The 25,055-nt window shown below is 32.1% G+C and overlaps 4 protein-coding genes across 5 annotated transcripts; 3 read left to right on the forward strand and 1 right to left on the reverse strand.

Annotated features, from left to right (window-relative positions):
* The first annotated feature begins 864 nt into the window (after positions 1 to 864).
* LOC111698498 (coiled-coil domain-containing protein 38) lies at positions 865 to 4,591 on the forward strand. Its single transcript, XM_023468852.1, has 7 exons — positions 865 to 966; positions 2,007 to 2,113; positions 2,194 to 2,249; positions 2,541 to 2,638; positions 2,976 to 3,065; positions 3,692 to 3,852; positions 4,485 to 4,591. Exons 1-7 carry the CDS (start codon positions 865 to 867, stop codon positions 4,525 to 4,527), a joined length of 657 nt encoding a protein of 218 aa, XP_023324620.1. The 3' UTR covers positions 4,528 to 4,591.
* Positions 4,592 to 5,812: 1,221 nt separating this feature from the next.
* On the forward strand, positions 5,813 to 14,335 carry LOC111698540 (protein amalgam). 2 transcript variants are annotated; one of them, XM_023468893.1, is made up of 15 exons: positions 5,813 to 6,641; positions 7,081 to 7,312; positions 8,081 to 8,177; positions 8,799 to 8,869; positions 9,011 to 9,042; positions 9,440 to 9,503; positions 10,219 to 10,285; positions 10,749 to 10,870; positions 10,924 to 11,053; positions 12,123 to 12,230; positions 12,461 to 12,500; positions 12,592 to 12,768; positions 13,424 to 13,485; positions 13,894 to 13,980; positions 14,243 to 14,335. In XM_023468893.1, exons 1-15 carry the CDS (start codon positions 6,572 to 6,574, stop codon positions 14,318 to 14,320), a joined length of 1,437 nt encoding a protein of 478 aa, XP_023324661.1. In that variant the 5' UTR covers positions 5,813 to 6,571; the 3' UTR covers positions 14,321 to 14,335. The 2 variants fall into 2 exon arrangements, with proteins under 2 accessions (XP_023324661.1, XP_023324662.1); XM_023468894.1 differs by lacking the exons at positions 5,813 to 6,641; positions 7,081 to 7,312 and adding an exon at positions 7,875 to 8,017.
* A 141-nt stretch (positions 14,336 to 14,476) lies between these two features.
* Positions 14,477 to 20,422, forward strand: LOC111698517 (uncharacterized). Its single transcript, XM_023468873.1, has 12 exons — positions 14,477 to 14,605; positions 15,633 to 15,662; positions 16,023 to 16,101; positions 16,197 to 16,238; positions 16,998 to 17,193; positions 17,255 to 17,309; positions 17,631 to 17,701; positions 18,307 to 18,403; positions 18,652 to 18,735; positions 19,061 to 19,329; positions 19,649 to 19,869; positions 20,212 to 20,422. The coding sequence occupies exons 4-12, from the start codon at positions 16,201 to 16,203 to the stop codon at positions 20,312 to 20,314; spliced, it is 1,134 nt and encodes a 377-aa protein (XP_023324641.1). The 5' UTR covers positions 14,477 to 14,605; positions 15,633 to 15,662; positions 16,023 to 16,101; positions 16,197 to 16,200; the 3' UTR covers positions 20,315 to 20,422.
* A 100-nt stretch (positions 20,423 to 20,522) lies between these two features.
* On the reverse strand, positions 20,523 to 24,780 carry LOC111698515 (myosin heavy chain, clone 203). The gene is made up of 6 exons (XM_023468872.1): positions 24,660 to 24,780; positions 22,973 to 23,069; positions 22,741 to 22,840; positions 22,519 to 22,582; positions 22,049 to 22,453; positions 20,523 to 21,954 (listed from the first exon to the last, which is right to left on the reverse strand). Exons 1-6 carry the CDS (start codon positions 24,757 to 24,759, stop codon positions 20,717 to 20,719), a joined length of 2,004 nt encoding a protein of 667 aa, XP_023324640.1. The 5' UTR covers positions 24,760 to 24,780; the 3' UTR covers positions 20,523 to 20,716.
* Positions 24,781 to 25,055: the final 275 nt, after the last annotated feature.

Raw genomic sequence — 25,055 nt, forward strand, 5'->3', positions numbered from 1 at the left:
TGTTTTTGCAAATATGTCAAAATGATGTAAAAAAAACTGAAAGTTCATAATCCGTATCTATTTTTATTTTGTTTAAAGTAATGAATGTTAAAGTTTTTAAACTAGGGTTAAACTAAGTGTGAAACTATGCAAATTGTTGAATCTGAAAACATCTGTCAAAAAGTAGCAGAGCATTCAAATTCAAAGATCAGTTTACTTTCCCGCATTACAATTTAGAAAACGAGTCTATAATAGAGATAGGCATGTTCGTTCATCGTTTGTTAATGAGCCATTTCTTTAGTTTTATTTTCAGTCGTTAAGTAAAATTTCAAATCGTTCCTCAGCTGAATCATTTTCATTTGTTCATTTTCTTCTATTTCGTTCGGTTTTTAACTGAATATTTTATCAATAAACTTGTTTGTACAATAAATTCGTTTGTTCAGCAAAATCATAAATAATAATTATTTTTTCTCTGAACGATCCAAATTGTTCGCTCATCGTTCGTCACTTGTGCTGAATGACACCATCGTTAACAAAATTTTGTGTATTCTAAAATACGCCCATCTTTAGTTGATACATACTTTTTAAGTAATGCTAAAACAGGATAACAAATTATCCTTACAAAATTTAATTTTTAACCATCAAAGCAAATTTTCATATTTTATTTATTTATACTATATTATATAGTATTTTCAACTTTTTCAGTTTAAATATACATTTTAGATGTTTAAATATATATTTCTTCCAAGACAAAATGTTTCATAGGTCTAACCCATCAGTTGGAATAAATATAAATTATATGTATATATATAGATTTCATAAATAAATAATTACTTACTTTACTTACTTACTATATTAGTCAAGGAATTGTTAAATACATATTGTATGTATATAAAATATACCTTCTACAAGGATCCAGAACATCTTCTCCATCTTTTCAAATCTTTAGAAGAAGAAAACCTCTCCCTTATCCAGCAGTGCCAAGAGGTAAACAATTCCTTTTCCAACAGAACCAAGAGGTAAACCTTTTCTTATCCAGTAGTGTCAAGAGGTAAACCTTTTCTTATCCATTAGTGTCAAGAGGTAAACTTTTGCTTATCCAGCGGTGTCAAGAGGTAAACCATTCCTTACAAACAGAACCAAGAGGTAAACCTTTTCTTATCCACAAGTGTCAAGAGGTAAACCTTTTCTTCTCCAGTTGTGTCAAGAGGTAAACCTTTGCTTATCCAGCAGTGTCAAGAGGTAAACCTTTGCTTATTCAGTAGTGTCAAGAGGTAAACCATTCCTTACAAACAGAACCAAGAGGTAAACCTTTTCTTATCCAATAGTGTCAAGAGGTAAACCTTTTCTTCTCCAGTAGTGTCAAGAGGTAAACCTTTGCTTATCCAGTAGTGTAAAGAAGTAAACCTTTGTTTATCCAATAGTGTCAAGAGGTAAACCTTTTCTTCTCCAGTTGTGTCAAGAGATTAAACCTTTTCTTCTCCAGTAGTGTCAAGAGGTAAACCTTTGCTTATCCAGTAGTGTCAAGAGGTAAACCTTTGCTTATCCAATAGTGTCAAGAGGTAAACCTTTTCTTCTCCAGTACTGTCAAGAGGTAAACCTTTGCTTATCCAGTAGTGAAAAGAAGTAAACCTTTGTTTATCCAATAGTGTCAAGAGGTAAACCTTTTCTTCTCCAGTAGTGTCAAGAGGTAAACCTTTGCTTATCCAGTAGTGTAAAGAAGTAAACCTTTGTTTATCCAATAGTGTCAAGAGGTAAACCTTTTCTTCTCCAGTAGTGTCAAGAGGTAAACCTTTTCTTCTCCAGTAGTGTCAAGAGGTAAACCTTTTCTTCTCCAGTAGTGTCAAGAGGTAAACCTTTGCTTATCCAGTATTGTCAAGAAGTAAACCTTTTCTTCTCCAGCAGTGTCAAGAGGTAAACCTTTGCTTATCCAGTAGTGTCAAGAAGTAAACCTTTTCTTATCTAGCATCCAGAATTGAAATGAACTATTTAAAACATTGCCAACCATGATATTAAACCTACTCTAGGCAGAAACATTACTTGAAACAGAACGTAAAGAATCTGTGAGAATAAGAGATGAATTGAACCAACAGGCGGAGAACCTACAGGGGGAAATAAAGGAACTTCAAGTCAGGTATGAAGGGTAAACCAATACAAATGGGAATAAAGTGACATTTGAAAAATCAGGAATCGGTATCAATATTTTTATTCTAGGGTTCGAAAGGAGAAAAAAGACACATCTTTGATAGATGGAAAAATAGATAATTCCGGTATGTATTTTATACACTTAACCAGAGAATTAGAATTTGCAAGCTCTATTGTAAAAAACAAGATTTTAACAATTACTCCTTTTAAACTGAAGCTAGAAACAAGCAAACTGTAGATCTAAAAATTGATGTATAGTTTTCATAAATATGTATATGATCTCTGAGATATAAAAGATTGAATAGAAGCGAAAAAAGAAGGTCGCAGATGAGGAATAAAAGAAAGAGAGAGTATAAGAATGAAAGTGAAAAAGAGAATGAAAAATTAATAATATTACAATCCTAATCTTGGTTTAGTAAGTGGAGAATCCCGACGTGGAGGAGAGGATCGAATGCTTGATGATCTAGAGAAACAAGTTCTTAATATTTATGAATCTTGTGTTGGGAAGAATGAGGTAAACTAGAAGATTATTGCTATTGTTAAAACATTCATCCGCAAAAAAGTAAGCCACAAAAAATTTTTAATAATTTTCCTAATTTTATTGATAAATTGTCTAAAAGCAGAATTGAATATCTTAGAAAATTTGTTACTTTTTGGTTAATTGCTCATAAGAAATTTGACTTCTTTCAGCAATAACAGAATTAGGTTACTAAGACTACCAATTGATTCACAATGGCACCCATAACGCTTATCATTAAGATCTCCGGATCAAGATGAACGGATACTATTATGAGCCGTTAGGGTTCTCTTTCTCTTTCTTAGATATTGAGTTTTATCCTGATAATATCTAGGCGAAGATTTCAACTATTGATATGCTTCATCATATTGAACTAAGGATGGAAGATCTGACCAGGGAACAGGAGACACTTAACTTCGAGAAGGTTATGATGACAGTAATAATAATAATAATAAGAAGAAGAAGAATAATAAGAATAATAATAATAATAATAATAATAATAATAATAATAATAACAATTATAATAATAGTAATAATAATAATGATAAAATAAAAATAAAAATAACAATAATTATAATAATAATGATGAAGATGACGATGACGATGACGATGACAATGACAATGACAATGACAATGACAATGACAATGACGATGACGATGACGTTGATAAAAAAATCAAAAATTTTTTTTTATAGCCTTTGACACCCCTCGTTCACCCATGAGTGTCCCCAAAAAATGTCAGCCCATTTGGTCCAGCCGTTTGGCCGGCCAGAGGGAACATATGTGTGAATGTCTTGTTTTATTATATAGATAACTAGCTAAAGGGCCCGGCATTGCCCGTGGAAAAAAAACATTGGAGAAAAAAAATTTGGAAATAAAGAAATCTAATTTTTTTTAGCCTATGTCACCCCTAGCCTACCCATGAGTGTCCTCAAAATTTCAGCCCATTCTGTCCAGTTGTTTGGCCGGCCAGAGGGAACATAAATATGAATGTCTTGTTTTATTATATGGAAAATAAAAATAATAATAATAATAATGATAATAATTAAGGTTGAGATAGCCCGTCTAAGTTGTGAGAATGAGAGAAGGTACCGTGAGAAGGAAGCAAGGATGGAAGCGCAGAGAAGGATGGAGGAGAGCAGGAATAAAGCTGCTCTGGATAGGGCTCTAGCTCCCCCTTATAGACCTAAGGGAAGACGACCTATGTTCAGGTAACAAGGATATGAACAGGGTTCCTCATAAAGGAAGAACCTGCAAAGACAACTGTGCCGAATTTTATTCTCATAATCATCGATTTTTCAAATTCATGTCACCCACGGGGTACCCATGGGTTCCCTTAAAAACAATCACACTTCGGTCTCAGTAGAAGTAAATATTTCCATTTACTGCTAAGCGCTGATTTAAGGATTCATCTCTCATTGGATGATAAGATAGATAGAAAGATAGATGTTACCGTCATGCAATTTCTATTGGTTCAAAATATACAACAAACACATGATTGAACCCTCATTGGATCAGGCGCTAATGGAATCGGCATAGACGTGTGATCAGCTAAGCTAGTCCAGCTATTTTTGGCCAGCTAGCTAGCTAGCAACAGCGAACTAATTTATATACATGTATATGAGCGAAGAGCTTTATTTTACATATATGAGAACCATAATGATGTTTATTAAGAGATTTATGTTTTTTTTATAAGAGATTTTACTCTAACTGAGTTTATTCCTTGACAACCAAGCCGTAATTAGATCAAGTAAGTTTTGCGTTTGACGGCTTGCTTTGTCACTTTTCTTCCTTTTATTTATTAAAACAATGGTTTAACACTTTATTAGTAATAATGTTTCAGGTCCAAGATGCCTGGATTAAAAAATTCGGAGAAACAGAAGTAGAGGATCAAAGGGTTTTATTCGTTTTGTAAAAAACTCTTTTTTATTTTAATAAATGATTTTTTTAGAATAATGTTTGTTTTCACATGAAAAATACAAATGTGGGAATTTTCGTTTTTAAACATCAGAGATATTCCAATTTTGTTTTCACCACTTTTCTTAACTTCTATATGGCAAATATTTTTTATTCTTTTTTTCAGTTATGTATGAAAAGGAAACTATTTATTGATATAAAATTTTCCTTCATTATTTTATTAAATTTTTAGAAATGACATGTATTTTACACGTATTTTTTACCTAATATGTTTCCGTTCTAAAACAATAAGTCACCTATTGTCAGTTTTCAGAGCTAGGCTTATCCAGGCTAGATGTGTTGTTCATAAAAGTAAAAAAGAGAAAAAGCTAAAAATTTATGTTAAATTGCTTGAATAGTGATATAAAGTCAGAGCTTGCCGGGACGATAAAAAAGCCGAACTGATAGTGCTAGGAACGTGTTCTGGAACTGATAGTGCTAGGAACGTGTTCTGGAACTGATAGTGCTAGGAACGTGTTCTGGAACTGATAGTGCTAGGAACGTGTTCTGGAACTGATAGTATACATATGCGGAGCAATGCAAGTTTCAGGCCTTCAAATATTCGGTCAATCAATTTTTTTCCTGAACAAAAACAAATATTTGTAAAATAAAACATTTTTTCAAAATTCTTGCTTGTTACTAATAAACAATAACATAATTGATGATATATCCGGTTCAGGCAAATAGATTGTTCCGCCGACTTTTTCTCTCCTCCTTCCACAAACAAACAAATTGGAATAATTTGGAACATTTCTAATTCTCACCCCATCCAAGCTTCAGTAAATCCCTTAATAGTATTCAGTGCTCTTATCCTTTAATAGCGGTGCTTATATTGGATTGTGTTAATCCAGTGTTTTAATCTTTAAATACATTTTCTTGATCCAACCTTTAATGCTACTTTAATTAATTTAATCCTTCTTTAATCCTACTTTAATCCTAGATTATTCCTTTAATCCTAGATTATTCCTTTAATCCTAGATTATTCCTTTAATCCTAGATTATTCCTTTAATCCTAGATTATTTCTTCGATTGTACTTTAATCTTCTATATAACCTTACCTACATTAATTATTTTTCATAGTACTTTAATTCTTTTCTTACTTTACCTGAAGTAATTCTTTAATAGTATACTTTAATCCTTTTCTAACTTTACCTAGATTAATCCTTCATTACTTCTTTAATCCTTTCCGAACTTTAGCTTGATTAATCCTTCATGAGTATACTTTAATCCATTTCTAGCTTTAACTAGTTTAATTCATTTATAGCACTCTATCCCTTTATATACTAACTTTACCTACATTTATTCTTCAATACTACTCTATTCCTTTACTAGCTTTACTGAGATCAATCTTACTCCAGTGTTTTAATCCTTTACTAGCTTCACTGAGATCAATCTTACTCCAGTGTTATAATCCTTTACTAGCTTTACTGAGATCAATCCTACTCCAGTGTTATAATTCTTTACTAGCTTTACAGAGATCAATCCTACTCCAGTGTTATAATTCTTTACTAGCTTTACTGAGATCAATCTTACTCCAGTGTTATAATCCTTTACTAGCTTTACTGAGATCAATCCTACTCCAGTGTTATAATCCTTTACTAGCTTCACTGAGATCAATCTTACTCCAGTGTTATATTCCTTCACTAGCTTTACAGAGATCAATCCTACTCCAGTGTTATAATTCTTTACTAGCTTTACAGAGATCAATCCTACTCCAGTGTTTTAATCCTTTACTAGCTTTACTGAGATCAATCTTACTCCAGTTTTATAATCCTTTACTAGCTTTACTGAGATCAATCTTACTCCAGTGTTATAATCCTTTACTAGCTTTACCGAGATCATTAGCACTATAATCCTCTACTAATCTTTCTTGCAACTTCGATTCTTTAATCCTTTAATATTACTTTAATCCAAGTACCATATTCTTCAGCCCTGAGCTGAGTACTGAAAGTTCATATTCTCAACGTAGTTTGAATGAAGGATGTTAGGATGGTTCGGAGCTTACTCCTCTTCTCTACAATCCTATTAATTTTGAATTGTAAAGGTTTGTTTAATAAAAAAAATAATTTCTAGAGTTTAATCTCTTAGATGGAATCAGGTAATTGTGAAGAGATTGAATGACAATACGTCTGATGTTCAAATACCAAATGACAAAAATTCTAATGTTACAAAATTGTAGAGTTAAGAACGACAACGTTCATGTTATTAAGACCTAGGGTAGACGTGTTCTTGAATAGGGGCTAGGCAACTTCGAGCAGCTATGAGGAAGATATCGAAGATGTTTTATCTTGGAAAAGAGACGAATTCTTTCATAAGAGTCACATTTATACAGAAACCACAATTGAAATTTTTCAATATTCCCATCAAATTTTTAAAAACTTACGATTCAAGGGTTCCTTTGTGAATCGGGCTTATTATTCTGTAAGGGGAGGGTCACTAGAAATTACGCCAATAGTCCCTTTCATGAATATATTTTGATGAAGGAGAGAATGTGGAAGATTATGATTATGATGAAACTGACCCAAATGATGAAGAAACCAGCAACAAGGATAAGGATGAACACGAAGATGAGACTTCGTATGAAGATATGAGGGATGAGAGGGAAGAAAATGATGATGACGGGAGTGGATTAGGTTATTATGAGTATGATTACTCCATGTCTGATGAGAACCAGGGTTCAGCTGAGTACTATCAACAGTATGAAGATGGTCCGAAGTAAGATCTCTATTTTTAAATAAAAAAAGTTTTATAACAAACTAGTTGGTGTACACGGAGTTGCCAAGGTTTAAAAATAACTGCTGAAAGGGACTTTAATTACAAGCTATTTTCCATTTAAAGAGGGACATCCACGAATCAGGATTCAAAACCTTAAAACCTTAAAACCTTAAAACCTTAAAACCTTAAAACCTTTAAACCTTTAAACCTTTAAACCTTAAAACCTTTAAACCTTTAAACCTTTAAACCTTTAAACCTTTAAACCTTTAAACCTTTAAACCTTAAAACCTTAAAACCATAAAACCTTTAAACCTTTAAACCTTTAAACCTTTAAACCTTTAAACCTTTAAACCTTTAAACCTTTAAACCTTTAAACCTTTAAACCTTTAAACCTTTAAACCTTTAAACCTTTAAACCTTTAAACCTTAAAACCTTAAAACCTTTAAACCTTTAAACCTTTAAACCTTTAAATCCTTTATCTAATAAATGTTTTGTAAAGAGCCGTATATCCAGGGTCTACTCTAGCGTACTGTGTACGCTAGAGTACACTCTGGCGTCAAATTTATTCCTGGAATATCCAAAACATGTCCAACCGGTTTCATAAATCGGGATGACACTCTTTAAATAAAGGGTTACTTGAAACTTCGCTTACATGCAGTCCCTTCAAGAGGAATACTACCACCTGAGGATGATCCTCCACATTCGGTGCACCGATTTTAATCCTCCCATGGTATGATATAGTACTGTTGAGTTCATATAAATGTTTAGGTATGATGAGAGTGAACTAGAATATATTCCCGAGATTACAAGCAGACCTGAGAATATTATTATTAAACCATTAGAATCTGTTTCCTTCCCTTGTCAGGTATAATGCTTAATGCAAAATGCAAAACCCAAAGTTGACAACCTCTTCCTATATAAAGGGACTACTGTAAACGCATTATCAAGTCACCCACAATGCAAAGATGGCAATGTCCGATTTACAACGGTACCCTTGAAACCTTTATCTGATAAAAACGTAGTTTTTCTAACTCGAAAATTGTTTATTCTGTGAGTTTCTCCATTGCTTCTTATAAACAAGAAATGCACAAACCTTTTTCACAGAGAACCCGAAAATGAAAATAAACAGTTTAAAGAAACAAAAAGATTGATACCTAATTCATTCTTGAGCAGACAAAGCTTTCAAGGATGTCGTTTTAAATCGGGAGGATCACTTGAAATTACGCTTACAGATTAAAAACGATATTTTTTAAAATCTGATTCACTTGATTTTAGACCAGAAAGTTTTAGACATTTTTTAGAAGAAATCGAACAAAATCTAATATTCTAATCCCTTTATCGTTGCAACCTGATGGTGTAAAACTTTGATATTTCAAACTTTGACTATTTAATCTTTCAAAATTCAGTGCAATAGAGTGTAAGGCAATCAACGATCTTTCAAATTAAATATTTTTATTTAAAAATCTTTAAATAATAATTCTACCAGGCCCAGGACGCGGATAAGTTTGTCAGGGTTTGGTTAAAGAACGGAGAAATGTTGTTTACTGGTAATATCAGGGAATAAAAAGAGAATAATTTGAAGAAAAGAAACTATTTTTTTACGTCAAATATTTTTAAAAATTTACTTTACAATGAAGCAATAATCAGGTTTTAAAATCTTAATTTTTAACTTCTCTTATTCAAATTTTGGTAGTTCAGGCTTACTGAAGATTCAAGGTTCTCACTCTCAGGTTAGTTTTTATCTACATTTTATCTGGAAAAATAAACAGATTTTTAATAATTTTCGGAATTTTTAAATATTCTATGATCATTTTTTACATTTTAAACTTCCCGGGAAAAAAGTGGAATCTATAGGACAAGAGGCGGACACGTTTTGATTGGCAATCGCCACACTGTCCAAACCTTAAACTTAAAAATTGAAGGATTTAAGTTTAAATCCGGAGATATACGAGATATACGAGATATACGAGATATACGAGATATACGCGCCATTTTTAGATTTAGAACACAAAAGTTTCGACCTTATGGAGCATTAAAACTATCTTTCTTAATTACCACGGTGGTAGGCGATTATATCAATATATTATATTATATTCATTATATTGATATAATCGCCTACCACCGTAGAAAAGAATACGAGCTTGGTGTTGGTTAACTCAACTACAGAGGATTCTGGAGTATATGAATGCAGGTTTAGATACACAGTGATAACCAAAATATTCTGGAATAAGAAGTCGACCTTTAAAGTCAAATAATGACTTTTAAAAGTCCAATGAACAGTAGACACAGCAAATAGACTTATTTTAACTAATAAATGATTTTATATGTCACTAAAATAGCTGTTTGGTTGTAAAAACATCAAATGCAGTTCAGTACTATTCTAATGTCGTCTTCCTATTCTAAAATTTTCTGGATCTCAATGTACATGGGGATATTAAACAATATTAATGTTTTCTAGCTTAAAAGTGTTGTTTCTATCTATAGTTATACTTGATTTAATCTGTTTTATAACAGGGTTGAATTTTAATAAAATTCGGGAATATCATGCATGATTAAAATTTTTTTGATTCAGATAAGTTAGGTATTGTTTCCGAACAGTTTTCAATCTTTTTTTGCATAGTATAATAAAAGCAAGCTTTAAGGCAACCAATTTTAAAGAAATTTAGTATTTGCCACAAACACTGATTTTCTAATTCCTATAATTTTGCAGCCCAACGTCGCGTCGTAGACCTTTCAAACCATGAATTCTGTTAGATCAAATAACCTAAGTTTGAAATATCAAAGCTTTACATCATCAGGTTGCAGAGAGATATGGATTAAGACTCAATACCTTTTTTAAACTTTCAAGATTTTGTAGAAACTCCAAGATCGGAAAAAATGGGTGCAACTGTATATATTTTCTCCAGGATAATGGTGAAACAGAGTTTATCTGTTCAGCACAGATTACAGGTTACAGAGACATTCTCTATAAAGGTGAACACATATTTCATTTTATAAGTTAGTATTTATTTTAATAAAAGCCTGGTTTTAAATCGTCATTTGTTGTTGCAGCAATTGACTTGAAACAATGTTTGTGAGACTAAAATTTTTGTACATTCATATTTAAATAATTATAATGTTTTTTTTTTTAAGATTTTAATTTATTCAATTTAAATCATATATGCGTGAAAATATAATTTCTAAAATTTCCTTAAATTTTGAAAAGTAAAAACAAGGTAAACCACATTTTGTAAAGCTTCTATAACGTCCAACTTTTCTTGATGCAATATAACATTCAAAATGACGATTATTAAACTATCTCTAGATTCACGTGTTTGTTGGGAATCATTACTTTTGAACTTGTATTTAATCTGCACTTTTTTCTGTCAGAGTTTGTAAAAAATAGTGTCGCACCATCGTATTTTAATGTTATAATATTAGACTTACAATTGTTAAGTCCGATCCCCCTGAAGGAGTTATTATGGTTCCTATTCACGGAGCAACTGAGTTCGGTTGCATTGTTATTGGAGGTTCAAATTCTTCAACCTTATCCTGGAGCAGGGATAATATTAGGTTCAGGTAATCATCCTTAGATTCAATAATATGAGCTGTTGATATATCACATTGTGCAGGGACGGATCGTATTCAGTTTCTGGATCCAGGTTGAAGTTAGAAAACGTGACACTAGAGGACTCTGGATACTACTACTGTACAACTCAGGACTCCAACGGAGTAGTGAAGGCAGCATCCGTCCATCTCCAGGTAAATAACTCCTCTTCTCCGGTTTATTTTTTATTTTTATCCTGGTCTATCTTGGCCTAATGTCTGCAGGTGTTCTATCCTTGCTTTGCCTATCTTTGTCCTGATCTATCCTTGCTTTGCCTATCTTTGTCCTGATCTATCCTTGCGTTGTTTATATTTGTCCTGATCTATCCTTGTTTTGTCTATCTGTGTTCTAATCTATCCTTGCTTTGTCCTATTTTGTTCTGGTCTATCCTTGTTTTGTCCATCTGTGTTCTGATCTATCCTAATTTTATCTATCTGTGTTCTAATCTATCCTTGTTTTGTCTATCTGTCTCCTGATCTACTCTTGTTTGATCTATTTGTGCTCTTATCTATCCTTGTTTTGTCTATCTGTGTCCTGATCTATTCTTGTTTTGTCTATCTGTGTCCTGATCTATCCTTGTTTTATCTATCTATGTTCTGATCTACCCTTGTTTTGTCTATCTGTGTTCTGATTTGTCTATATGTGTTCTGATCTATCCTTCTTTTATTTATCTGTCTCCTGATCTATTCTTGTTTTATCTATTTGCGTTCTGATCTATCCTTGTTTTGTCTATCTGATATATACTAGTCTTCATACTAGTTTTATCTATCTGTCTCCTTATCTATCCTTGATTCATCTATCTGTGTTCTGATCTTTTCTTGTTTTGTCAATTTGTGTCCTGATCTATTCTTGTTTTGTCTATATATGTCCTGATCTATCATTGTTTTATCTTTCTGCGTCCTGATCAATCCTTGTTTTATCTTTCTGTGTCCTGATCTATCCTTGTTTTATCTTTCTGTGTCCTGATCTATTCTTGATATGTCTATATGTTTCCTGATCTATTCTTGTTATGTCTTTATATTCCTGATCTATTCTTGTTTTGTCTTTATGGTTCCCGATCTATTCTTGCTTTGTTCATCCGTATCATGATATATCCTTGTTTTATCTATCTGTGACATGATCTATTCTTGTTTTGTCTTACTGTCTTCTAATCCATTCTTCTCTCCGTCCTCTTATCTTAAACAGCTCTGAGCTTATTAACAATTCGACTCTATCTATATCCAGGTTCTATCTACTCCTGTTATCCTGGAGCTGAGCAAGAACGTTCTTCAGTCTGGGAAAGGTCTGGTTCTGGAGATAAGTTGCTCTGTCAAAGGAGATCCTAAACCTAAGGTTAAAGCTTAACAAAGACTTTCAGCAGATTTTAAACCTTAAAATCAAGGCCGGATAGGCTAGAATTTGAACCTGAAACCCACGTAAACCTTAGAATTCCATAAAACCTAGGGTTTAATTATCACCAAATTTAAGATAAGATAGACGCTAAGCCTAAGGTTTGGTAAATCTCCAACTCAACTTAAATATTGATTTTCCAAAGGTGTAATAAAAAAAAAATCATGTCTTAGGTCAATTGGTACAAGAACGGAGAAACTATTTTAGAATCTGGTAACTATAAATTATCCATTATTGATTATTAACCATATATTATAAGAAACTCTCCATTAATAAAAATAATGATTCTATAATTGAATAACAGGACGGATTGAGGTAGGAGAGGCAGGTACCCGGAGTATACTAATTATCCGAGGGTTCCAGGATGGAGATTATGGAACCTATGTCTGCTATGCTAGGAACCTGCTCGGGAACCTACAGCAGAGTATTCAGGTTCTACAGGCAGACAGGGATAATATCAAACAAACAAACACTGGAACAGGTATACAGGGTGACCCTAAAAAACGAAATTAGAGTTTTTAACCGTTTATAAAGACAAGAAAATGTGCTCTGGCAACCAACTTTTGATTTAAGAACGGGTCGTTTAGTAACATTTTAAGCGTCAAATAATTTTGTCAAATAATCGAAAATTTCTTGGTTAACTTCAGCATAATAAAATTGTTTAAGATGCAAGAAAATTTGTGAACATAGAATTTAACTCCTTGGGGGGGCTTTTTGAATCCAAAGTTTATAAGTACTCATAAACCTAAATCATTGATTTTTTTTAAAGGACAAATCTTTGATTTTGTTAAAGGATAAATCATTAATTTTGTTGATCATTTTGTTAAAGGGGGGCCCTATATTAAAAGTCAAATCGTAATTTGGCAAGACAACATCTCATGATTTTGTTAAAGGAGAAATTGTGATTTTTTAAAGAACAAAGGATCTGAGTGTTTGCCACAAACTCAAATTTTCTAATTTCTATATCTTTGCAGCCTGATGGTGTAAACCTTTGACTTGACATTTGAAACTTTGATCTAACAGAATTCACAGTTTGAAATATCAAATGGCTATACAACATTGGGTTGCAAAGTTAGGGGAGTTAGAAATTTTGAGTTTGTGGCAAAAACTCGATTCCTATAAACATTATCATCTAGGTGGTGAAGGTCTAGAGGGAGTAAAGGAAGGGATTCGGATTCTAAGGAAGAGTATTGAGAAGGTGAATATTTAACTAATGAAAGGGTCTGAATGTAAATCTAGATTATGAAAATTTTAGATCAATTAATGATTCACGACGGTTGCCTGCATATCTTTGACCAAGAATCAATGATGGAGAATTTCTTTAAGTTGACAAAAGTTGACAAAAGTTGACAGAAGTTGACAAAGGTTGACAAAAGTTGACAAAAGTTGACAAAAGTTGACAAAAGTTTACAGAAATTGATCATGGATTTTTTAGAAAGTGACTCGTGAATTTATAGAGGAGTAAAGATAAACCAAATTTGCACCTTCTGATCAACAATAAAGACTCTGTTTTAGTTTGAAACTTTTTCGTTAAGCGATTACTAAAAATTATATTCAATATTCCCTTGAATTCAGATGAAATTGTTTGTAAAAATGATTATTTTAGGATCATAAAACCATGCTAAACTTCCGGAGACGGATAGAGAAAGAAATAGAGATGATTAAAGAAAACCAAGGGAACCTCAGTCTACCGGTATAATGTTACATTTGTACCAAACTAAACTATCCTGGAGGGGGGGGGGGATAAACCGATCTTTTATCTTCGCTGTTTTATAAAGGAGAAATAAATAGAAAAAATGCAGGATTTTCGGACCTTTAAAGCAATATAATTTTTAAATTTTTCATGTTTTTAAATTCCAAGTTTAAGTTCTTTCAACGTTCCTTGACATATTTTCATCTGTTATAAGAGGAAAGGAAAATATCACGATAAATTGATAAAAATAATTCTTATTTAGGTAAAACGGACACAGAATTCGTTCGACAAAGCAATTCTATCAGATATAGGTAGGATTAAACAATACTATCAGATATAGGTAGGATTAAACAATACTATCAGATATAGGTANGGGGCTGAGCCCATATCCCCCCCCCAATATTAACCTCTGATCACTAACATCACCACAAAGTATATAGATCACCAATATCACCAAGATTCTTTTTTATAAATATTTCTTACTTTTTAAGATGATTTTAATCCAAATACAATTTTATTGATTTTAGGAATATTGAGGACATTTATGACAAGGATATTCTTAGGCTTCATAATTTTCAGAACACAGTGGAAACAGAGATAACTAAACTTAAACTAGACATTTCAGGTAAATTTTAATCTTAAACTAGACATTTCAGGTATATTCTAGTCTTAAACTAGACATTTCGTTATATTCTATTCTTAAACTAGACATTTCAGGTATATTTTAGTTTTAAACTAGAAATTTCAGGTAAATTCTAGTCTTAAACTAGACATTTCAGGTATATTCTAGTCTTAAACTAGACATTTCAGGTATGTTCTAGTCTTAAACTAGACATTTCATGTAAATTCTAGTCTTAAACTAGACATTTCAGGTATATTCTCGTCTTAAACTAGACATTTCATGGGATACTCTAGTCTTAGACGAGACACGTAAGGTGTATTTTAGTTTTAAACTACACATTTCAGGTATATTGTAGTCTTAAACTAGACATTTCGGGTGTATTTTAGTCTTAAAATAGACATTTCAGGTATATTCTCGTCTTAAACTAGACATTCCAGGTGCACTCTAGTCTTAAAATAGACATTTCAGGTATATTCTAGTCTTAAAATAGACATTTCAGGTACATTCTAGTATTGAAATAAACATTTTAGGTATATTCTAGTCTTATACTAGATATTTCAGGTATATTCTAGTCTTAAAATAGACATTTCAGGCATAATCTAGACTTAGAATGAAAAAATCGAGTCAAAAAGTTAAAATTAAATAATTATTGTCAGAAAGTTTAGAAATTCAAAGATTTCAATTTTTTTACAAGAAATATCAAGCATATCCTGGTTCTCTAATATCTACAATATTTGATATTATAGCCTTAATTTTACATACAGAAAATCTTTAAATGAGACGATCCGAGGTTTAATGAACTATATAGATGAGGCTTTTACAAATAAACAAACTAATTTGGTGAAAAACAAAAATCAAGGCTACACCGCCAGCGAGCTATGCATGTAAAAAATAGTCTAAATACATTCCAGACAGTCATATATGAAGTTCCATCCTGTGCGGGTTACATGTGGGTAACCCTGTTAGAAGATCAAACATTTTATGTGCTATGCTAATTGCCATTCTAACTTTTTCATGATTTTTTTTTCAGGTGTTCACAAAAATGGAATTGAAAAGGAAGGTAAAATTAAAAATTTTATACATTTTTAAAATGGATGAATAGAAAATAAGGTGCAGAAAGGAATAGAAAAATGATAAAATAGAACTGCGAAAGTGAGAAGGAATGCGGGAAATAAATAGGAGATATTCATTGTAAAGTTATGAGAAATATGAAAAAAAGAATATTATGACAATAAGGGAAGGGTGGGAGAGGATTATTTAATAAATATGGAATTTGAAGAGATCAAATTCAATGAAAAGTTGAGTACTAAGTTGAACTGCATTACTTTATAACTTAAATCGGCGGTGCACTAGTAAAGTGGTTTAACCACATCAATACGCAGTTAACTTAATTCTTACTATTAATAAAATCTGACCCCAGGAGAAAGAGGAGAAGGAAGAGAAGAGGAAGAGATTCTTTTATCCTTCAACAATGTAAAGGAGGAGTTGAATACAATCAGGAAAATTGTTTCTCTTTCAAACTTTCTGGATTTACTTTTCTACAAAATCAAAATTAAAATCAAAGTTGAAAAGATGAATAATTCCAGGTTTCCAGGAACATGATGAAATCTAGCTCCAATACGCTGCACACTTTCAGGTTAATATTTTATTCTTCAAAATCAGAAATCAAAAAAAGAAATACGAAACAATAGTTTTGTAGCAAGTCTCGATTTGCAATGAACATAAAAAATAATAAATAGAAATGATAAATTTTGCTAACATGTTTATTAAATCACAATACCAATACGTTATCTTCATGAAAAGAAATTACATTTTTAAACCTTCCTATTATTTTTGTTATAAAGCTTTCTCTAATTTGCATTTGGAAAACCAGAGCTGAAAACTTTATAATTATGGTTATCGAGATAAATGCTTGATCTCCTCTTTTTTATTTATCTTAAGATTATTTTATTCTTTAGTTTGTATCTAGGAAAATGTCTAAAATTCACCCAATCAGTGTGTCGTAGGCAGAATTCCAAACAGCCAATCAGAAGCCGGGATATTTGAAATGTTGCGCGCCATTTAATGAGAGACCTCTTATTGGTTGGAATCCAGTAGGAATATCCAAAATGAAGGAAAAAGAGCGGATTAAGCAGAAATCCACAGTGGATATTCAGATTAAACGATCAGTATTAAGGGTATCCAATTCTAAAGTTTTCAGCTCATGTATTAATGTTCAACTAATGAAGGTCCGACCCTCGCCAATACTCTTTCCTCAAAAGAGGAAATTGTGGTTTTTTAAAGATAAAAGAACCCAAAATAAGGAATTGAGTCTTTGCCACAAACTCTGATTTTCTGATCTCTATATCTTGGAAACCCAATGTCCTAAACCTTGAATATTTCTTTTGTATTTCAGAGCGGAGATAAATACAGTTTTTGGAGATATTGACAGCTTTAAGAAAGAAAAGCAGGAAAACGCAATCCAGATCGAGCAGTTGAAGAGGTATGTGAACAGGTTGGAGCAGGAGAAGATTGAGGAGAATAGAGCTCAGGTTTATCATCTTTCAACTCTTCTCAACAATCTAGAAACCAGTGTCGGGGCAACTGCACAGGTAAACAAAAAAGACTAGGGAAAACATATTTTTATGAAATTTATTTCTTTTTTTTCTTCAGAAAATCCGAAAGGTTTCCAAACAATCCGCCGACGATGAAAAACTAACTATTTTAGGTAACAAGTAATATTTTGATTTCGATCGGATGATTTTAATGTATCATGGAAAGACCACCCGAAACGGATCCTAAACCTCTGATTCATCATAATTTTTTTAAAATACGTATTGGATTGTTTCTTATTTGCTGTATAATGAACGGAATCTAAATAAAAATGGCATCGATCAAAAAAGAATTCAGCTTTTAAAGCTAAAATTCATAATTTTTATGTTTGTATTCAGTTCAACAGTTAATATCATAAAAATTTCTTTCAAAAAAAATAGATTTATCAATTTAATAATATTATTTGTGGAGATCGTTTTTACTTTTGATTTTATAGTTGGAGAAGTTCAGAAGATGAAAAATCAATTATTCTTTCTCCAGCAAAGTATTATACAACTACGAACCCAGGTTAGGACGCGGTAAATAAACAGAGCATCTTTCAGTTTACAGGAACCATCGACGTAATTTAAAGTGTGATTTAAGTGTATATTAGCCTGAGTGTACACTTGGGATAGTTTACTGATAATGGATATTAAGAGATTATGGCATATTCATACAGTACAAACATCAAATATTCAGTACGCTTGCGGAGTACAAGTGTATGGGGAGGTTCTGTATTTTGAATTTTACACAGTTTTCTCAGAACAGTTTATGAACGATAAAATATTGCTCTGTAAAAGACTGTAATAGTTTGTCTTGTGAAAATGGAATCCTGCATACAATAAAGGAGTAGTGGATTTTAACATGGGAAACAAATTCTCCATTTAAATATTTTTAAAAATCACCCCCGGGTACTGTAATATACAGATTGACCTTTGGAAGTGAAGTACATGGCCTGTACAGTTAGTAAAGGATTAGCGTACATCATCACTCTATAATATACTATAACCTCGTTGTTTAAAGGGTACCTTTGTGAATCGTACAAGCCACTACATAAATGTAGGGTCACATGAAATTGTGTCTAAAGTACCTTTATGTTTACACGCAGTAAAATCTTAATTCCTAATTATCAGGAGCATGTGAATTCTATGGTTCCGGGTTCAGCTTCCGGAGTTGTCTCTGTTCCTGGTGGTATGAATCCTGAAATCGCAAGAATAAAAACGGATTTAGGAAAACGCGTATTCTCTTTGTTTAAGTTTTACACGTTCACCTAAATAGGTTTTCCTCTTTTACGGTTAATTACGCCACGAGGTATTAGAGTAACATTTTACTCACACGGGTTTTAAGCGTAAACTAAGTTACTCTCTAATAGTATCAATGACAATTTACAATTAAGTATCTTTTAAACATATAATCTTATTTAAATATAAATAAATTCGTTATATATATTAACCATAAATATAGAGCATACACTGCAGAACTATTGTCGGGGAAGGTTTCCGGGATTATAGATCTAGATTGTGTTCCCAGGGAACAGTTCTCATCTAAGTTTAATGAATTAGGTAGTATTTAGTTTTAGTAGTCTCTTTTAGTAAAATGTAGATATCCTGAAGATTACATTGTATACAACTTAATGCCATGATACAATAAAAACTATTGAAGTTATTATTAACTATTTTTCTTCTTAAAGATTTATCTAGTTTAAGAATACTGGATATGTTTTGCGTTGCCAGTGCCAATCAGTGTTTTGCTTGTGCGATTGTCTGTGCCTCTCAATAACATTATTTTTCACTCGGCAGAAAACCATCTCCTGTGTTTATTAATCTAAATTATTATGAATTTGTTTGGCTTAAAGTCTAGAGTTTGTCAAACCTTTGTCCTATCTAGTTGTTACAGTAGAGAAGCAGAACCAAGCACTAGAATCCTGGAGAACTAGATTACAGGACGCGGAGACAGCTAATACAAACCTTATCTCCGGGTTCAAGGACGTGGTGGAGAGGCTGAACAAGGTTCAAGCCGAGCAGGAGAAAAGTGAACAAGAACGGAGAAAATATTTTCTTCTCATGAAAGGTTTCAAGAAGGCTGGAGCTCTAGAACGCCAAGGTCAACTAATCGGAATGGTTTCAAATTTCTTAAAAGCTGGACTCAAACTTCAGGTATATAAATCAGAAATCTAAAAGAAGTATATATATATAACTCATGAACCCTTTGACCTATTGACTTTTGTAGAAAAAAACTCCAGGCAGAGGAGATTGATAATGATTTTGAAATATGGTTTATTTTTATGAGATACGTGGAGGATTCTTTTATATCGAATACTCTTTGCAGAAAACTTGGTTCAGAATATAAACATTACCGAGCTAGTTCTAACTCTAAATGGTTTTACTCCCATTCACAAATCATTTCACATTTTTCCCACCAAAGATTAAAATAGATTCTATAAAGTCAAGGTTAGTTGATTTTCGTTAATTTTAGAACATTAAAATTGAGGAAGCATATCGACTAGAAGATTCTAAAGGACGAGCTCCACCTCCTATCCGGGTCAAGTTTTCATCTATACGGGATAGAAACCTTGTTTTATCCTCTAGCAGAGCAAAGAGAACCCGGATAAGGGTTCAGGATGACTTCACGGACAGGGTTAAAGAGAACCGTAGACGGTTGGTTGAGTTTGCAACTAAAAGTTCTTCCAAAACTAGGTTAGTAGGAATTATTCTAGTTTATCTAAACCATGAAATCTAAAATAAAGGAACTAATTCTTTACCACAATCTCAAATTTTCTAATTTCTATATCTTTGCAACCTGATGGCGTAAAAATCTTAGATATTTTAAACTTTGTTTGTTTGATCTAAGAGAATTCAGAGTTTGAAATATCTAGGATCGATTACATTGGTTTGCAAAGATACAGGAATTAGAAAATCAGAGTTGGTAGCAAAGACTCATTTCTTTTTTTGATTTAAATTAACAAGAAAAAAATGTATGTTTTTTCCCCAATGGAAGCGTAAATATAAACAAATATATAAAACTTTTTTTAAATTCAGGACTAAATGGGCTCTGCAGGAAGATAAACTATTCTTTAACAAGAAAATCTATGTTTACAATCAGACCCGGAGTCAAGTAGTCCCTGTTGCTGATATCCCCTAGAGGAGATACTAAACCATCCTCAGAACTGTCTCTCTATAGCTAATTTTCATGCTAGTTTTGTGAGGAAAAGTATTAAATTTTGTTAAATATAATTTTTTTCTATCTTTAGCGTATATTTGATGTGTAACTTCCAAACTTTTGCAATCAAATATCTATAAAAACCTGTTAAAGTTTTTTTCTCCTGATGTTGTATCAAAACTATCTCTGTTTTTATTTTACAGCAGGTTGCAATTATTATTATCATTTTATACATTTATTTCATAATAAGGAGTGTTAAAGGGAGAAAATGAAAAAATATCCAAAATCTTTGTTGATTCTTTTAAACACAGTTTTGATGTGAGCAAAAAATAAAAAGGTGATACAATAATGCATAATTAAAAACCGAAAAATCTAAACTGGATTTTAATGTTTCTTCTTTCTTCTCCGCTTACTCCTATTCTGCTGACTAGGTTGTGTAGGTTGAGTAGGTTGGCAGGATTTAATTTCTAAATTTTCCATTTTGTTCTGAACCAGATCTTTCTCATCTAATACAGAAGGAGCAGTTTCTATTTTCGTTAATGTTTTAAATTTCTCTGGATTATAAATTTCTGATTTTTCTAAATCTCGATAAAGAATTTCTGTTTTCTGTATTCCAGGTTTATTAATCTCTAAGTCTATCTTTTCAGTCTTCAATTTCACATTAAGAGTTTGAATCTTACTTGATTCATCGTCAGGAGTATCTCTGACTAGATCAATAACTTTATCAATGGTTTTAGGTTTCTCCAATACTTGATTAAGAATCCTTGTCTTTTCTAGTTCTTGATTTGCAATCTCTGTTTTCTGTAGGCTTGGATGTAAGATATCTGGTGTGATCAACGCGTTATGATTGAGAAGAACGTTATTGTTTAAAACTTCTTCTTGAAGAGCAATAATATCATTATCCTTCCCGTTTAATCGTAATTGCATATCACAGATTTGATTGGTTAACTTATGCAAGTTTTCTCTATCCTTAATTTTAGTTTGTCTGAACTCTTTATGTATTTCTTTAAATTTAAATTGTAGAAGCTGGCTGTTGGTTGCATAGTTCTCCAGCTTCTCTTCTATCTGTGCCGAAATAAGATGCTCCGGAGACATTTTCAGCTTGGTGATAGTTTCGTTCAATTCTATCTCTCTATACTCTAGATCACTGATCTTCATTTCTGAGGATCTCAGAGCCTCCTGCAAACCTTCCAGTTCTTCTCTTACTAGCATCAGTTCAGAAGCTTTTTCATTGAAGAGCAGGGCGTATTCGTCTCTAACTTTCTCCACATCCTCAACTCGGATAAGATTCACTTCGTCCAACCGATGACTGAGTTCTATTTGCATTTGTTGAATTTGTGATTGATAAAAACTTGTTTTTTGTTCAAGACTGATTTGTATTTCTGCGAGGATTGAGGTTTGCTCTTCCTTTTCAGATTCAAGGGTTTCTAATCGCTCCTCTAGACTACAGTTCTTTACTTGTAACAGTTCGGATTGCTGGGTGAGAGATTCAATCCTGTTTTCCAGTTTAGATTTTTCCGTTAAAGAATTCTGAAACTTAAGCTCCACAACACGTTTGCAATCTTTTAAAGCTATAAGAGTTTCCCCGAGCAGTGCTTTCTCCTCGATTACTTCCTCTTTTTCTACATACCAGGTTTATGAATGGAGGGTTTAGATTTATAAAAAAAATAAAATAAAATGAGAAATAAACAAAATGTAATATGTTCATAACCTCACCTAACTGGACCTTATTGAGCTGTGTTTTACAGTTCTCCAACTCTTTCTCCAGGGAGGTAAAACGTACTGAAAGAGTCAGTTTCTCCTGTTCTGATTTATCCAATTTGGATTTGAGATCCTGTTGTTCCTGGACGTATTTCTGAACCTGAGCTTGATGATTTTGTTCCTGTTTCTCTAGCTCCGCCAACCTTGTCTCTAGTCCTCGTCTTATTCTATCATTCTCCTTCCCTATCATCATCTTCTCCTCGTGCAACAACTCATTCTCAGTCTCCAGAGCTCGAGCTGTTTTTCTCAGAGCTAAGATCTTATCATCCTTCGGACATTTCTGGCTGTCAAAAGCTTTTTTAAGTTCTTCGTAGTCCTGGGATATCTTCTCCATAACCTTACTGATAACCTCATTTTCTCCTACAATATCAAATCTTTAATTTCAACTCTGATCAATTTTGAGATTTTAAATAATTTATCAATACCTTGTGTGTTTTTCACAATTTGAGCCAACAGACTTTTCTCCGAATTAATGTGTTCAATGTCCACCTTAACACATGTTGACGATTTTTAGAATAAATATTAAATAAAAACATACGTATATATATTATATATATTTCGTAAGAATTGGATGAGTACTTTCATCCTACAGCATGATTATTTTCATTCAACGTTTTAGAGGTTGTACTATGGTTAAAATAACTCACCTGTAGTTTTGAACTGAGGGTTTGGAGCTGTTTTAGATCCTGGTTTGTTTTTTCTCTCTCTTTCCTGATCTTACAGTTCTCAGCTTCAAGCTCTGCATTCCTAAATCCAAATCAGGGTTTACATTTCAATACAAGTAGACAACACTGAGAAGAATAATTTGAAAAAAATAACACTTTTAAAACAAATTGATAGCAATAATTATGTTCTTTTAGATTAAAATAATAAAACAACCTGGCAACAAGGTCTGAGTTAGATTTAACAAGTCCGAAGTCTCTCTCATCGAAAACTTTCGGATCCTTCTCATCTTTCTCTGTCAAACTTAACCGCTCTAAAGAGAGAATTAGTAACATTAAAGAACCTAGTATAGGGTTTCTAATAATCTCGGGAAATAAATGCTAAATGATGAAAAGGATGAAATCTACTGAAGAATACAACATGATGGATGAAGAATAAAGGATAAATATTGAAGGATTAGAAATGAAGAATGAAGAATAAAGGATAAAGGATAAAGAATAAAGAATTAAGTATGAAGAATGAAAGATGAAGAATGAAGGATAAAAATGAAGGATGAAGAATGAAGATTGAAGTATGAAGATTTAAGAATGAAGGGTAAAGGATAAAGGATGGAGAATGAAGGATGACGAACGAAGGATAAAGAATGAAGGATAAAGAATGAAGAATGAAGAATGAAGAATGAAGTATAAAGAATAATAAATTAATGATGAAGAATGAAGGATGAAGAAAGAAAGATGAAGAATGAATGATGAAGAATGAAGAATGAAGGGAGAAGGATGAAGAATGAAGGATGAAGGATGTAGGATGAAGAATGAATGATGAAGAATGAAGAATGAAGAATGAAGGATAAAGGATGAAGGATAAAGGATGAAGAATAAAGGATGAAGAATGAAGGATGAAGAATAAAGGATGAAGAATAAAGGATGAAGAATGAAGAATTAAGGATGAAGAATGTAATATTGAAGGATGAATGAGGAATGTTAAAGGATAAATGATGAATGATAAAGAATGTGGCGGATGAATATTGAAGAATGAATTATGAAGGATGAATGATGAATGATGAATCCTTAAAGAATGTAAAGGAAGAATATTGAAGAATGAATGAGGAATGGTGAAGGATAAATGAGGAATGCTGAAAGATGAATGAGGAATGATAAAAATATGAAGGATGAAAATTGAAGAAAGAATGATGAATGCTTAAAGATTGAGAAATGTTGAAGGATAAATGAGGAAAGTTGAAGGACGAATGAGGAATGATAAAGAATGTAAAGATGAATATTAAAGAATGATTAATAAATAATGAAGGATGAAAGATGAAAGATGAAGGATGAAAGATGATAAATGCTTTAGAATGTGAAGGATGAATATTAACGAATGAATAATGAATAATAAATAATGAAGAATTAATGATGAAGGGTGATTGATAAATTCTGAAGAATGTGAAGGATGAATATTGATGAATGAATGTAAAAGGCTGAAGAATGAAATATGAAGAATGAATGATGAAGGATGAATATTGAAGGATGAATGATGCAGAATGAAATTGGAATGTTGAAGAAAAAAAGATGAAGAATGAATGATGAAGGGTGAATATTGAAGGATGAATGATGAAGATTGAAAGTAAATGTTGATGAATGAATGATAAAGAATGAATGATGAAGAATGAATATTGAAGGATGAATGACGAAGAATGAAAGTAAATGTTGATGAATGAATGATAAAGAATGAATGTTGAAGAATGAATATTGAAGGATGAAGAATGAAAGTGGAATGTTGAAGAATGAAAGATGAAGAATGAAGGATGAATATTGAAGGATGAATATTGAAGGATGAATGATGAATGATGAATGATAAAGGATGAATATTGAAGGATGAATGATGAATGATGGAGGATGAAACTAACCAAGTTTATCTAGTTCTACTAAAGCTAAGGAAAGTTCTGTTTTAGTTTTCTCAAGTTCTGATATACTCCGCATTCTTTCTGAAAATTTGTTTCTGTACATATGGTTTCATAATAAACTTAATACAAGTACACAATACAGGTACTAATCAATGGTAAGGTCTGTACATATGGTTTTACATAATTTTGGTAAATCTGAACAACGATCTGTGGTTGTTAAAATGATTTAAATTGTGCAGTGTTCCATGAGTCCAGGTAGAAACTTAACATACTAAATTAAATTTAATTTTGATAATTATTTGTTGTGTTTATGTACAAGGTCAATTGTACAATATATGCAGACTAGAGTGATAATATGACTAAAAAGCATTGTGTTTGAGTCAGACTGAGTTTATTCTT

This window comes from Eurytemora carolleeae, unplaced genomic scaffold, assembly GCF_000591075.1.
Source record: "Eurytemora carolleeae unplaced genomic scaffold, Eaff_2.0 scaffold33, whole genome shotgun sequence".
In the NCBI taxonomy this organism is placed as follows: domain Eukaryota; kingdom Metazoa; phylum Arthropoda; class Copepoda; order Calanoida; family Temoridae; genus Eurytemora; species Eurytemora carolleeae.